General features: G+C 34.4%; 1 protein-coding gene across 1 annotated transcript in view; it reads right to left on the bottom strand.

Annotated features, from left to right (window-relative positions):
• pds5 (cohesin associated factor B pds5) overlaps positions 1 to 13,505 on the bottom strand; it is a 184,463-nt gene that overhangs the window by 134,350 nt on the left and 36,608 nt on the right. The window contains exon 2 of the mRNA XM_075353663.1: positions 9,559 to 9,653. Coding sequence (XP_075209778.1) covers positions 9,559 to 9,642 — 84 coding nt within the window. The 5' untranslated portion in view covers positions 9,643 to 9,653. The remainder of the gene's footprint in view (positions 1 to 9,558; positions 9,654 to 13,505) is intronic.

Genomic DNA, 13,505 nt, shown 5'->3' with positions numbered 1-13,505 from the left:
ATATATATATCCATATATATATATATATCCAGCAATTACCTTAAAATTAAAGAGAAAAAATAGCATTAGAAAATTTGCAATATTGGATTAGTACTGCAACATTAATGATTTAACAGTAATAGTAATAACAAAAATAATTTATTAACTGAATAAAATTGAATAGTAGACCAATTTGGATTAAGAAGTTAAAAATATTATTGTTCGTTAAAATAACAGTAAGTAACTACAAAAATGAAATAAGCTTAGTACTCAAAAATATATATAAAAGAAATAATTTATAAAAGTCTTTAATGATTTATCCATATGAAAAAATCACAAAAGGTGTTGTAAATTCTATTTATACATAATATCAATTTAAAATATTAAATTAAACAAAAACTATACGTCAGAATAATTCATTGTGGTCAATAAGCAATTACATTACTTATTAGATTAAAATGGTGTTACAAGAGCACAGGTAATTAGTTCATTTCAGTTTTTTTTTTTTATTATTATTATTACTATAAATAATATGTTATTAATAAGTTTTATAATTCATCATTTTTTATACTGCCATTACAACAGATAATGTATGAGAAATAATTATAGCAAAAAATTAATTAATTAAATGATTTGAATCCATTTTATTAATATTTAAATCTACTTTACCAAATTAAATAAAAAATTACTTCAAATACTGCACTTAATCAAGGAGGTAAGAAAAAACCTCATATAAAGAAAGTAAACTAAGCAAAACAATCCGAGAAGGCCTCTAGCCACATAATATGTAAACTAAATTAACCACACATCTCAGGAATGGTCGAACTGAGAATGTACAAGACTACACTTCATTTGCACTCATACATATCCTCATTCATCCTCTGAAGAATTATCTAAACGGTAGTTACCGGAGGCTAAACAGGAAAAAGTAAAGACAAATGTTCCCTAATCGCGTTATCTCCAGATTTGGTGATCTGTATTGGCCCCCTCGCTCACCAGACCTTTCGATGTGTGACATTTTCTTGTGGGGGTATTTAAAGTCTTTGGTGTATGAAACCAAACCTCGTACATTGGCCAAACTGCAACAAGCGATAGAGCAGAACATTGCTCAGATCGATTGTCAACTATTGGAGAGGGTGGAGGCTAACTTTTGGAGGCTATTGGAGATATTTGGAGGCTATTGGAGAGAGCGTCTCCACATTTGTCAGTGTGAAAATGGACACCATCTTAACGATATTATTTTTCGTACATAGGTAAGTCAAACTGCATATTCTCAGAAACTTATTTCTGCCAATAAATTATTTTTTAACCTTAAAATAGTGGAGTGTCGTTAATTTGTAAAAGGTCCGTTTCCCGTGGCGGACCCTTTATAAACATTTTAACATCATTACAATTAATTAAAATATTAAAAACCAGCACTACATTAGTTTTCTTTTTATATTACAAATATTAAAACAAACACATCATACAATAAATTATAAGTTGATACATAAAATATACCGATCAACCACTAACAATAAATACTATGAATGATTAATCTCATTTAGTCCAATACTCATTTATTTGCTATATTTATGTGTTTGTATTCGGAAAATAAACAGAATGACAAATACATATATATATAAACTTAATAAATTATGTACATATGTACATAAATAACACACAGTCACAAGAGAAAGAAAGTACAGTAATTTGTTGTATTATATTATTTCTTCTAATCTTTTTTAAAATACATGTAAGTTTCTATAGCATAAGAATCACCAGTTTATTTCTCTGTGGATAATGCACACATTATCCACCCCTATGTCACAACATAGGGATAAGTAAGAGCATTTAAGCAGATTTATATGGTACCCGTTTTTTAAGTAATTAATTTACACAACAGCTTGAAGTTTGTGCATGGAAGTATGAAATTGAATTACTGTAGCATATGATAAATGACATGCCTACAGAATTTGAACTCACGATCTCATGGATGAAAGGCTGAGGTGATACTACTTCACCAAAGACATCAGCAAATGCTGATGTGAATATATATACAGGGTGTTCAACTTAAAAGAGGCCACATCACTTAGTTTAGTCTAAAAAAAATAGTTTACTACAAATACTTGCTTAATAATTGACAGAAATTGAAAATGATATCCATCTACTTCTATGCACTTGTCAACATGTTCTTGGCAGTTATACCCTATTTCCTGGATGACATTGGTAATGTTGGTATTCAGTCCCTGCAGGGTGTACAGATTGCTTCAATAAACAATTTCTTTTAAGTAACCCCACAGAAAGAAGTCTGGACCAGTCATATCAGGGGATCTTGGTGGCCACAATCCTTTACAAGCAATTCTTCTACCAAAGAAATCCTGTAGCATTTCCATAGAAAAGTGAGCTGTATGGCAAGTGACACTGTCCGGTTGCAACCATCAGTCATGTACATCCACTTGCAGTTAAGGCTGAACTGTTGGATAATTTCTTGGTAGAGTCTCACCTATTTTTATAAAAAAACAAGGGTCCTACTTACTATTTGCCACATTGAAATAACGCACCATACGCCTATTTTTGTGGGTAATTTAGGGGAGATTCAAAGAAAATGTATGGATTTTAAGTACCCCAGGTACAGCAGTTCTGAATATTAACATGCCCACCAACGTAAAACCACGCTTCATCTGTGTAAAACACCTGATCTAAAATGCCAATGTTGCCTCTAACAAAATTCTTGAACTATTGACAGTAGTGAACCCCTTTTAGCAATAGTTAACCACCATTCGTTAGCCCATGGAAAACCTGCATTTGTTATGGATAATATTTCAGCATTCTTCTCACTGCAGTATGGGCTGAATCTATCGAATTTTTTTGTAATATTATCCATTCAATTGATTTGAATCATTCAGTTCAAACCCAGCTAACACAGTGATTGAGGCTGACAGTAGTTCACAGTTCATTAATTCAAATCAAATTAAAGTTTCTTTAAATTTCCAGTACTATATATATAGTACTGGAAATTTACACACACACATATATATATATAGCCTATTACACTCCTAGTAATGTAAGGATTTCAAATGGGGTCATATATCTAAATTGGTTCAGCCATTGAACTGCTATGGTGGAACAAACATACATGCACCCTAAATACATTGTATTGATGTAATCAATACAATGTAATATGCATATGTAAAATGCAATCTAAATGCATATGTAAAAATATGCATTTAGTATAAACTGCTGAGAGATTAATTATGTTGTAAACCCTGTATATAAAATGATCTAAGTAAAATATAAAAAATGATCTATTAAGCTGAAAACCCTGAACATATTGAATTATTTATTTAAAAATAAACAAAAAAATTATTCAATTTCTCATCTTAAAACCGATAATTAAAATTAAAATAACAATCAAATGTAAGTAAAAGGAATAAATTTTTTTTAGAAGAAAAAAATGCTATTGAAACACTGAGTACAGTTATACACTATTATAAATAGCAGTTGTCATTTACTGCATAAAATGAGAATTTACACTAATGAAAATGTATTGATCACAAAATCACAGATGTGTATGCAATTAGTTAATGTATTTTTATTTATGCAAATAGCACAATATAAATTGAAATAATTAAAATTTAAAAAAAATATATACAGATTATATTTATGTAATAAAACACAAAATGTTACAGATCATAACCTTTAAAAATAATAATTGAATAATATTCAGTTGCAGTTAACCAATGCACGATTTTGACATGCTAAACCTATAAACAACAAATATATTTTAAAAAGTCCCAATAGAAATGTTAAGTTGGTATTGTCTCCCAAATTATAACAATAAAATGAACAAAAAATGAAGCTATTTAATAAAAAATGTTAGCCAAATTTGATCTATTAAAAAAAAAGATATATTCATTTCAAATACTTTGCCAGAAACGGGAAAAGATGTAAAAATATTTCACCTCATCAAAAACATCTGGACTATAACTTAACTAAAGAATATTACAGTCTATGCCCATATGCATATATAAATAATGGAGACGGCTAACATTGGGCAATAATTAAAACAATGAAAATCTTTTATAAGTACATATTTTATTATAATAGAGTCTTCAAATTCTGTGAAATAATCACAAGACAAATTAGTAGCTTACTTAATATTATAAAGAGTTGGTTGATATCGAGATTAACACAAACCTGACTCTGAGAAATTCTTATTTAATATTTTTGAAAAATTAAAGCAATTCTCAAACTATACATAGTTCTACATACTCAATATTGAAAAGGATATTATGTGTAACTGTACAGAGAGTAGATAACTGGCTCGAGAGAAAACTACTTACAAAAATGGTATACCCATTCCCTCAGAGTAATGAGCAACCTACCTGAGAAACCACTTCATTTTTTAACTGTTCTTAGCAAACCTGGCACTTACTGAGAATGGTAAAAGATGAAGCGGTTACCTGTCACCTTTACAGAGATAAATAAACTATAAAATATCAGCACACCAATCCCTCTGAAATGCACAAGTAATATTCAGCTTTATACCTGAACACAGGATGGCCAAACCACAACTGCCTGTATAAAAAAAACTGATGTGGATACTACATGACTTCCTTATACACCTATTAAATTACATATTCACATTTTTTGTTGCACTTCATTTAAACTTATTTCATTTGAAAGTGAAATACCATCCTCCAATTCTTTAATAAATTGGACAGTTACACAAATGCTGAAATATTAATTTTTATTTTTTTTTTTTTATTGTCTTCAGTCATTTGACTGGTTTGATGCAGCTCTCCAAGATTCCCTATCTAGTGCTAGTCGTTTCATTTCAGTATACCCTCTACATCCTACATCCCCAACAATTTGTTTTACATACTCCAAACGTGGCCTGCCTACACAATTTTTCCCTTCTACCTGTCCTTCCAATATTAAAGCGACTATTCCAGGATGCCTTAGTATGTGGCCTATAAGTCTGTCTCTTCTTTTAACTATATTCTTCCAAATGCTTCTTTCTTCATCTATTTGCCGCAATACCTCTTCATTTGTCACTTTATCCACCCATCTGATTTTTAACATTCTCCTATAGCACCACATTTCAAAAGCTTCTAATCTTTTCTTCTCAGATACTCCGATTGTCCAAGTTTCACTTCCATATAAAGCGACACTCCAAACATACACTTTCAAAAATCTTTTCCTGAGATTTAAATTAATTTTTGATGTAAACAAATTATATTTCTTACTGAAGGCTCGTTTAGCTTGTGCTATTCGGCATTTTATATCGCTCCTGCTTCGTCCATCTTTAGTAATTTTACTTCCCAAATAACAAACTTCTTCTACCTCCATAATCTTTTCTCCTCCTATTTTCACATTCAGTGGTCCATCATTGTTATTTCTACTACATTTCATTACTTTTGTTTTGTTCTTGTTTATTTTCATGCGATAGTTCTTGCGTAGGACTTCATCTATGCCGTTCATTGTTTCTTCTAAATCCTTTTTACTCTCGGCTAGAATTACTATATCATCAGCAAATCGTAGCATCTTTATCTTTTCACCTTGTACTGTTACTCCGAATCTAAATTGTTCTTTAACATCATTAACTGCTAGTTCCATGTAAAGATTAAAAAGTAACGGAGATAGGGAACATCCTTGTCGGACTCCCTTTCTTATTAGGGCTTCTTTCTTATGTTCTTCAATTGTTATTGTTGCTGTTTGGTTCCTGTACATGTTAGCAATTGTTCTTCTATCTCTGTATTTGAACCCTAATTTTTTTAAAATGCTGAACATTTTATTCCAATCTACGTTATCGAAAGCCTTTTCTAGGTCTATAAACGCCAAGTATGTTGGTTTGTTTTTCTTTAATCTTCCTTCTACTATTAATCTGAGGCCTAAAATTGCTTCCCTTGTCCCTATACTTTTCCTGAAACCAAATTGGTCTTCTCCTAACACTTCTTCCACTCTCCTCTCAATTCTTCTGTATAAAATTCTAGTTAAGATTTTTGATGCATGACTAGTTAAACTAATTGTTCTGTATTCTTCACATTTATCTGCCCCTGCTTTCTTTGGTATCATAACTATAACACTTTTTTTGAAGTCTGACGGAAATTCCCCTTTTTCATAAATATTACACACCAGTTTGTATAATCTATCAATCGCTTCCTCACCTGCACTGCGCAGTAATTCTACAGGTATTCCGTCTATTCCAGGAGCCTTTCTGCCATTTAAATCTTTTAATGCTCTCTTAAATTCAGATCTCAGTATTGTTTCTCCCATTTCATCCTCCTCAACTTCCTCTTCTTCCTCTATAACACCATTTTCTAATTCATTTCCTCCGTATAACTCTTCAATATATTCCACCCATCTATCGACTTTACCTTTCGTATTATATATTGGTGTACCATCTTTGTTTAACACATTATTAGATTTTAATTTATGTACCCCAAAACTTTCCTTAACTTTCCTGTATGCTCCGTCAATTTTACCAATGTTCATTTCTCTTTCCACTTCTGAACACTTTTCTTTAATCCACTCTTCTTTCGCCAGTTTGCATTTCCTATTTATAGCATTTCTTAATTGCCGATAGTTCCTTTTACTTTCTTCATCATTAGCATTCTTATATTTTCTACGTTCATCCATCAGCTGCAATATATCGTCTGAAACCCAAGGTTTTCTACCAGTTCTCTTTATTCCGCCTAAGTTTGCTTCTGCTGATTTAAGAATTTCCTTTTTAACATTCTCCCATTCTTCTTCTACATTTTCTACCATATCTTTTTTACTCAGACCTCTTGCGATGTCCTCCTCAAAAATCTTCTTTACCTCCTCTTCCTCAAGCTTCTCTAAATTCCACCGATTCATCTGACAACTTTTCTTCAGGTTTTTAAACCCCAATCTACATTTCATTATCACCAAATTATGGTCGCTATCAATGTCTGCTCCAGGGTAAGTTTTGCAGTCAACGAGTTGATTTCTAAATCTTTGCTTAACCATGATATAATCTATCTGATACCTTCCAGTATCGCCTGGCTTTTTCCAAGTGTATATTCTTCTATTATGATTTTTAAATTGGGTGTTGGCAATTACTAAATTATACTTCGTGCAAAACTCTATAAGTCGGTCCCCTCTTTCATTCCTTTTGCCCAGCCCGTATTCACCCACTATATTTCCTTCCTTGCCTTTTCCAATGCTTGCATTCCAATCTCCAACTATTATTAAATTTTTATTTAATTTTTATTAACATCAAATATTTATACAATTATTAATTCAAAGATCTTACATAAAATATTAGGATAGAGTAAAAGTCCCTTTATTACTCGTATTATTACATCAGTATTATTCATATCTTCGTGAGTTGCTGATTAACAAAAGTCTCAGATTTCTGGAGTGTCGTATAAATAAAAGTTATAATAATTAAGCTATTCCATTTCATGAACTCCTGTATACTGGTTACAAATGTTAATTTCGACCTTATGGTGTAAAATATTCAGTTTTATTATTGGATTATTTGGTGAATCAAAAATTAAAAAGAAACAATCATGCACGAAAAAAAAAGTTAATATGAAGAGGAAGAGAATATTAAGAACAATGTAAGAATAAAAACATTAAGAGAAGATGATAAATATAAAGAGGAAGAAAATGTTAAAACCAAAGAAAGAATAAACAGATTAAGAGATGACAAATGTAAAGGGGAAGAAAATGTTAAAACCAAAGAAAGAATAAAGAGATTAAGAGAAGATGATAAATATAAAAAAGGAAAATGTTAAGACCAAGGAAAGAATAAAAAGATTAAAAGATGGTGATATATATAAATATATATAAAAGAAAATTTGAAAATTAGAGAACATGTACACAAATTAAGATCAGAAGAATTATATCAAACCAGAGTGATTAAATGATTGCCAAAAAAAAAAAAAAAAATTAAATGAAATGACAATCAACTTCGGCTTAGGAAGAATATTGTCCAACAATAGAGTAATGAATTAGAAAAGATAAGTATTTTTTGCAATTTATGAAAAATAGGGCGTGTATGCCTCAGTGTATATGTTGTTCTTGTGAGGGTCTATTTTTCAGTCACTCTGTAGTTAACTTTAATGTAGATAAAATTAAATCAGAAATTCCAAAATAATTAAATAAAATTAAACAGAAATTAAACTAGAAAATCCAAAAATAAACAGTAAAAAACATTTCTACATTATAATTTTCAATTAATATTAAATAATCAGATATTTCACCAAATCTATTACATATACATACATACATGTAATGCATATTAAATTACATTTACACATTTTGAAAAGTACATACAATTTCATTTCATCAATAATTTCCGATATTTCTTTTTTGTTATTATAAAATTAATATTTATTATGATTTTTTTTTACAATTAGAGGTTAATAATTATTAATAAATAAATATATTTAATTTTTTTTTAAAAAGTTAAAAAAAGGAGATGAAGTCTGATTCGAACCAATGTGCCTTCCCTTGTAAGATCCAAGTATTTCATTAACTAAAATTTTATTTAGCTGTAATTCTAGAACCAATGAAAATAAGTATCACTTATGATATATCGTTGAAAATCTCTCAATGATGGCTTATTACTGCAGTTAACAAAAAGTCAGAAATCCAAATTTTGGGATTTTGGGCTTTCTTGGACACTTTTGGTTGTCAATTGCAATCAAAAGGGGAGGTGCACAACTAGATGTTACAATAGTCCTAAATCCAAAATTTCAACATTCTATGGCTAATCGTGTTGAGTTATGCGAGATACATAACGTACGTACACATGTTACACTGATACTAATCAAAATGGATTCAGGGATGGTCAAAATGCATATTTATATTGAAATCTGAAAATTTTGCAGTCATAATATTTCCTTTAATTCATACAAGTAAAAACATCATCACTGACAGAGAAAGCAAATCTGTCCAATTCCACCTGTACTTCAGATGCTTTAAATAATTTATGTCATATCCATAAGAAAGACTGAACAAATAATATAAAGCAAATTCATCTACAACAAATTAATAAATTAACCACTTGTTCTATGGAAAACAATGCGTTATAAAAATTTGTCTTCATTTGCTAACTGAAGTTACAACACAAAAAATATATTTAAAGATGACCTTCATTAGATTTTAGAGTGGAGATAAAGGAAGCCACAAAAAAACAGTTGTAGTGCCACTCGCTACCCAAGAAATCATAGTCTGGATTTTGGATCACCTCTATATGAAATTTATAAGTTTGTTATTCAGTTATGCTTAAACTAATGGAACTGAATCAGATTTTCAATTTAGCTAATTAAAAATCATTTTAGAAGATAAAATTTAGTAAACTTTAACACGTTTCAATGTTTCTGATAGTTGGAATTTTTAGATAGTTTGCAAAATTTGCATAAAAGTAAAAAAATTAATGTTCATTAAAAAAATAAGAATGAAACAAATAGTTTACATCATTACCATTTTAATATTTTAACCATTACCAATGTATTAATAGAAAAAAAATATTACTAAAACCATTAATTTCCTTGGCAGTACCGGGTAACTAGTAAAATAATACACAACAAAACCAACATAAAACAGAAATATAATTTTCACCTTAAGTCTACGAATGAGCTCGTCTGGACCCAAGTCATCCGTCACAGGACGACATCCCTGAGGATATACTATCTCGTGAGGCATTGTCAATCGTTCTGAAAAAAAAAAAGAAAAGTTTTAATGTTACACAATTTGCAATAATATAAAACAATGAGATTAATGAATAATTAACATTAAATATCCACTGTAAAAGAAATCAAAGTTAGCAAGAAAGCTAGGAGGGCTTCAAACATATTTTTTTTTTATTTTAAAGAATTCAACAAAAGAGTGATTAACAATAAATAAAAATACAATTACAAACATACTTAGAATACATGAAATGCAAACCGTATGACATCATCTAATAAAAATTATGACACATTAAGTTGTTTATTCCTAGAAAATAATTTCACAACATAGTTTTTGCATTTGAAAACACATGTATTTTACCAATTTATTCTAAAATTAGATTTCATTTAACAATAAAAAGAAGAAAAAAATGTATATTTAATGTTTGTGCTAAACTATTTAAATAAAATCTGGCAATTTTAATTAATTTCTTAACCTCAGTTTATTGTAGGATGTGTGTGTGTGTGAATGTGCGCGCGCGCATACTCACGCGCACACACACCTGTAGCAGAGGAGAAACTGCTAACAGGCGCGTCTCCACGTGTGGATTGGAGAAGCCCTCCCTGCCCCTTTGGGGGCATAGGGTTGGGGTGAAATAAAATAGCTCCCGTGTACAAAACTCCCCAACAATAGGTTGGTCATAACATCTGACCTGCTAAGAAGAAGATTGTTCGCTGTTATAACACACTGGGAGTGTTCGTGACTGTGTCGATGTCTGTTGTCGATGCAAGTTTATGACTGATATGAGCTTGCTCTGCCGACGTGTAAGTTATAGCAGTAGATCTGGAGCCAGCCACTTCGGGCCTTGATCAGGAAGTACGCAGTGAGTGTTAGAGATCGGAATCTTCACCGCACCGAGTGAGTCCAGTCCGTCCGTGAATTCCGGGACTGGCTAAGTGTCGACTGGGCCTCAGGGAACTGGGGTAGGAGTATTATCTCCGAGGGTACACCCGTTCCTAGTTATGACAACCCGCTCCTCTCCGTACGATGCGCTGGTAAAACTAAAACTAAAGTATGCAGAATTTCGAAAACAGACAAAAATTAGATGATGCTGGTTTGCACAGCAAAGTAGACCCCATGGCTTTGCTGTCAGGAAATGTTACAGGGAGTACAACAACCGTGTCAATGGAAGTGGAAGGAGAGTCGGGTGACGCTCATCCAGTGGGTGAAAAACCCATCGCCCCCGCCGTTATTCCAAGAGGGAGAATCAATTCACTACCGACCGTCACTGGCCAACAGTCGCCGATGGAGCGGCTCGGTGGCAAAATCGAGAAGCTTGTTGATTTCATTGAAGACAAGAAGAACGTGCATCATGAAATCAGAAAACTGGTTAAGTCCATTGCTACGGCATATAAGTTAGCCAGCAAAGCACCGCAAATGATGGTTTCAACTACCCAAACATCTCCGCGTGCCATGCCAGAGCAAAAATGCCAAAGCAGTGACGTGACCCAGTTGACAAAGATAACCGGAGCCGAAGCTAATGGAGGATTAGTTTCGGAAGACAACGGAAAGAGTCTTACTGCGTCTGGGAAGAGAAAAGAAAGAACTTCTCCAGACACTGATAATAAAGTCAAGAAAAGGAAGGACTTAAAACCCAGCCCGCTGCAGAAAACGACAGTCCAGAACACCGAAAAGAAACGAGAAAATGCTTGGCAGGCAGTCTTGTCTAAAAAGGAAAAGAGGAAGCAAGCCAAAGAACGGTTACCAAAAGAACCGGCGCACAAATCTCGGCCGGAGCCTAAGCGGAAAAAACCGCGAAAATTCACCAGGCCGGACGCCTTGATTATCCGACCTGTTGAGAAGGCGAAATATGCTGAGATACTGCGTCGGATTAAAAATGACGTTCCACAAGAGCAGGCCCGGGACGTAGTTGACAAGGTCCAAAAGACGAATGATGGAAACATGCTCATTACGCTCTCCAGGAAGAGCACAGACAAAGGACAAGCTCTAATGAAGACAATAAGGAGCATCCTGAAAGAAGAAGCCGACGTCATCTGTAAAGGTCCAGAGGAACAGCTCGAAATCCGGGACATTGACGACGAAACAACCAAGAACGATCTCCAGAAGGCCTTACAAGAGGCAGCTGGCGATGACTACGAAATACCTGGAGAGGTCATTAAAATTCGTCCGGCCTACAGAGGCACACAGACTGCTTTGGTACGATTACCAGCAGCAACAGTGCAGAAGATATTCGGAGAGAGAGGCAAGATACGAATTGGCTGGGTGAATTGCCGTATCAGAACAGTGAAGACTCCACTACGATGCTATAAGTGCTGGCACTTTGGACACACTACTGTTCAATGTAAAAGCGAGGTCAACCGATCTGGGCTTTGCATCAAATGTGGGCAAACAGGTCATCAAGCTGCTCAATGCCCAAATAAGGTGAAATGTGTTTTATGTGCGGAAAAACCTGGTTCTCAGGATACTGCTCACCGGTCTGGCGCTGGTCGGTGCCCGGTCTTCCAGGAAGCACTCCAGAAGCTGACAAATAAACGAACATGAAGATACTGCAGCTTAACATTAATCACTGTGAAGCTGCGCATGATTTGCTCATGCAGACAGTGCGAGAATTGAAGGTTGATCTTGTGTTTCTATCGGAGCCATATAAACATCTCACCGGGCAACCATGGGAGACAGACATCACCGCTAAAGCTGTCATTTGGTCCTGTGGTAAACTCTCCTTCCAGAATGTAGACAACAATGGCAGCGCCGGCTTCGTAGCAGCATCAATAGATGGCATCCGCTTCTACAGCTGCTACGCACCACCTAGCCTCTCCATTGCTGAATTTACTGACTTCTTGGATCGCCTGACCGAAGACGCGAAGCAACATCATCCAGTGGCGATAGCCGGGGACTTCAACGCCTGGGCAGTCGACTGGGGTAGTAGGCAGACTAATCCACGAGGAAGAGAACTACTAGAAGCTTTTTCTACACTTGATGTAGTCTTGCTCAACAGTGGTGACAGGCCGACCTACACCAAAGGTGACGCAAGCTCGATTGTGGACCTCACTTTTGTCAGTGCCAGCATTGCTAAAGGTAACTCCAACTGGAAGGTACTAGACATCTACACTGCCAGTGACCATCATGCTATACTCTGGGAAACGTCTAACGACCAGAAACTCAGAGGGCCTAACAAGCCATCTAACATCGTTGGTTGGAAGGTGAAATCCCTAGACCCAGAAGTATTGATAACAGCCCTCGATAGTGATCCGATAGAGACTGGATGTGCAGAAGAACATACTAAGGCCCTGATGATGCGAGTAACACAAGCTTGTGATGCCAGTATGCCTCGCAAACGTGTTATCAATTCAAGACCTGCGGTACACTGGTGGAACGATCACATCAGCAACCTTCGTAAAGAGTGTCATAGGAAAAGAAGATTATCTCAGCGTGGCTATCAACGACCCAACTCTGCAGTGCTGATTGCAGAGTATAAAAAAGCTCGTCGTGAACTCAATAAGGCCATAAAAGAGAGCAAAGGAAGATGCTGGAAAGAGCTCATATACGAGGTGGACAAAGACGTGTGGGGCAGGCCTTATAAAGTGGTCATGACCCACCTGAAGAAACAACAAATGCCGTCACCTACGTGTCCTCAGCTCCTTCAGAAAATCGTCACTGCGCTGTTTCCACAGCAACACAGTCTCGATTATCAGTTAACGCCAGGCGAACTAGACGACATTCCACCTGTCACTGAAGAAGAGTTGCTGGAGGCCTGTAATCGTGTAGGAAATAATAAAGCGCCGGGATTGGACGGAATCCCGAATATAGCCTTGAAAACCATCATAAAGGCAGCACTAGCATTATTTCTAGACGCGTACAACGCATGCCTCAAGGAGGGG

Source organism: Lycorma delicatula, chromosome 1, assembly GCF_047948215.1.
Source record: "Lycorma delicatula isolate Av1 chromosome 1, ASM4794821v1, whole genome shotgun sequence".
In the NCBI taxonomy this organism is placed as follows: domain Eukaryota; kingdom Metazoa; phylum Arthropoda; class Insecta; order Hemiptera; family Fulgoridae; genus Lycorma; species Lycorma delicatula.
The sequence above is the reverse complement of the archived record's forward strand: the minus strand, read 5'-3'. Positions and strand labels throughout refer to the sequence as shown.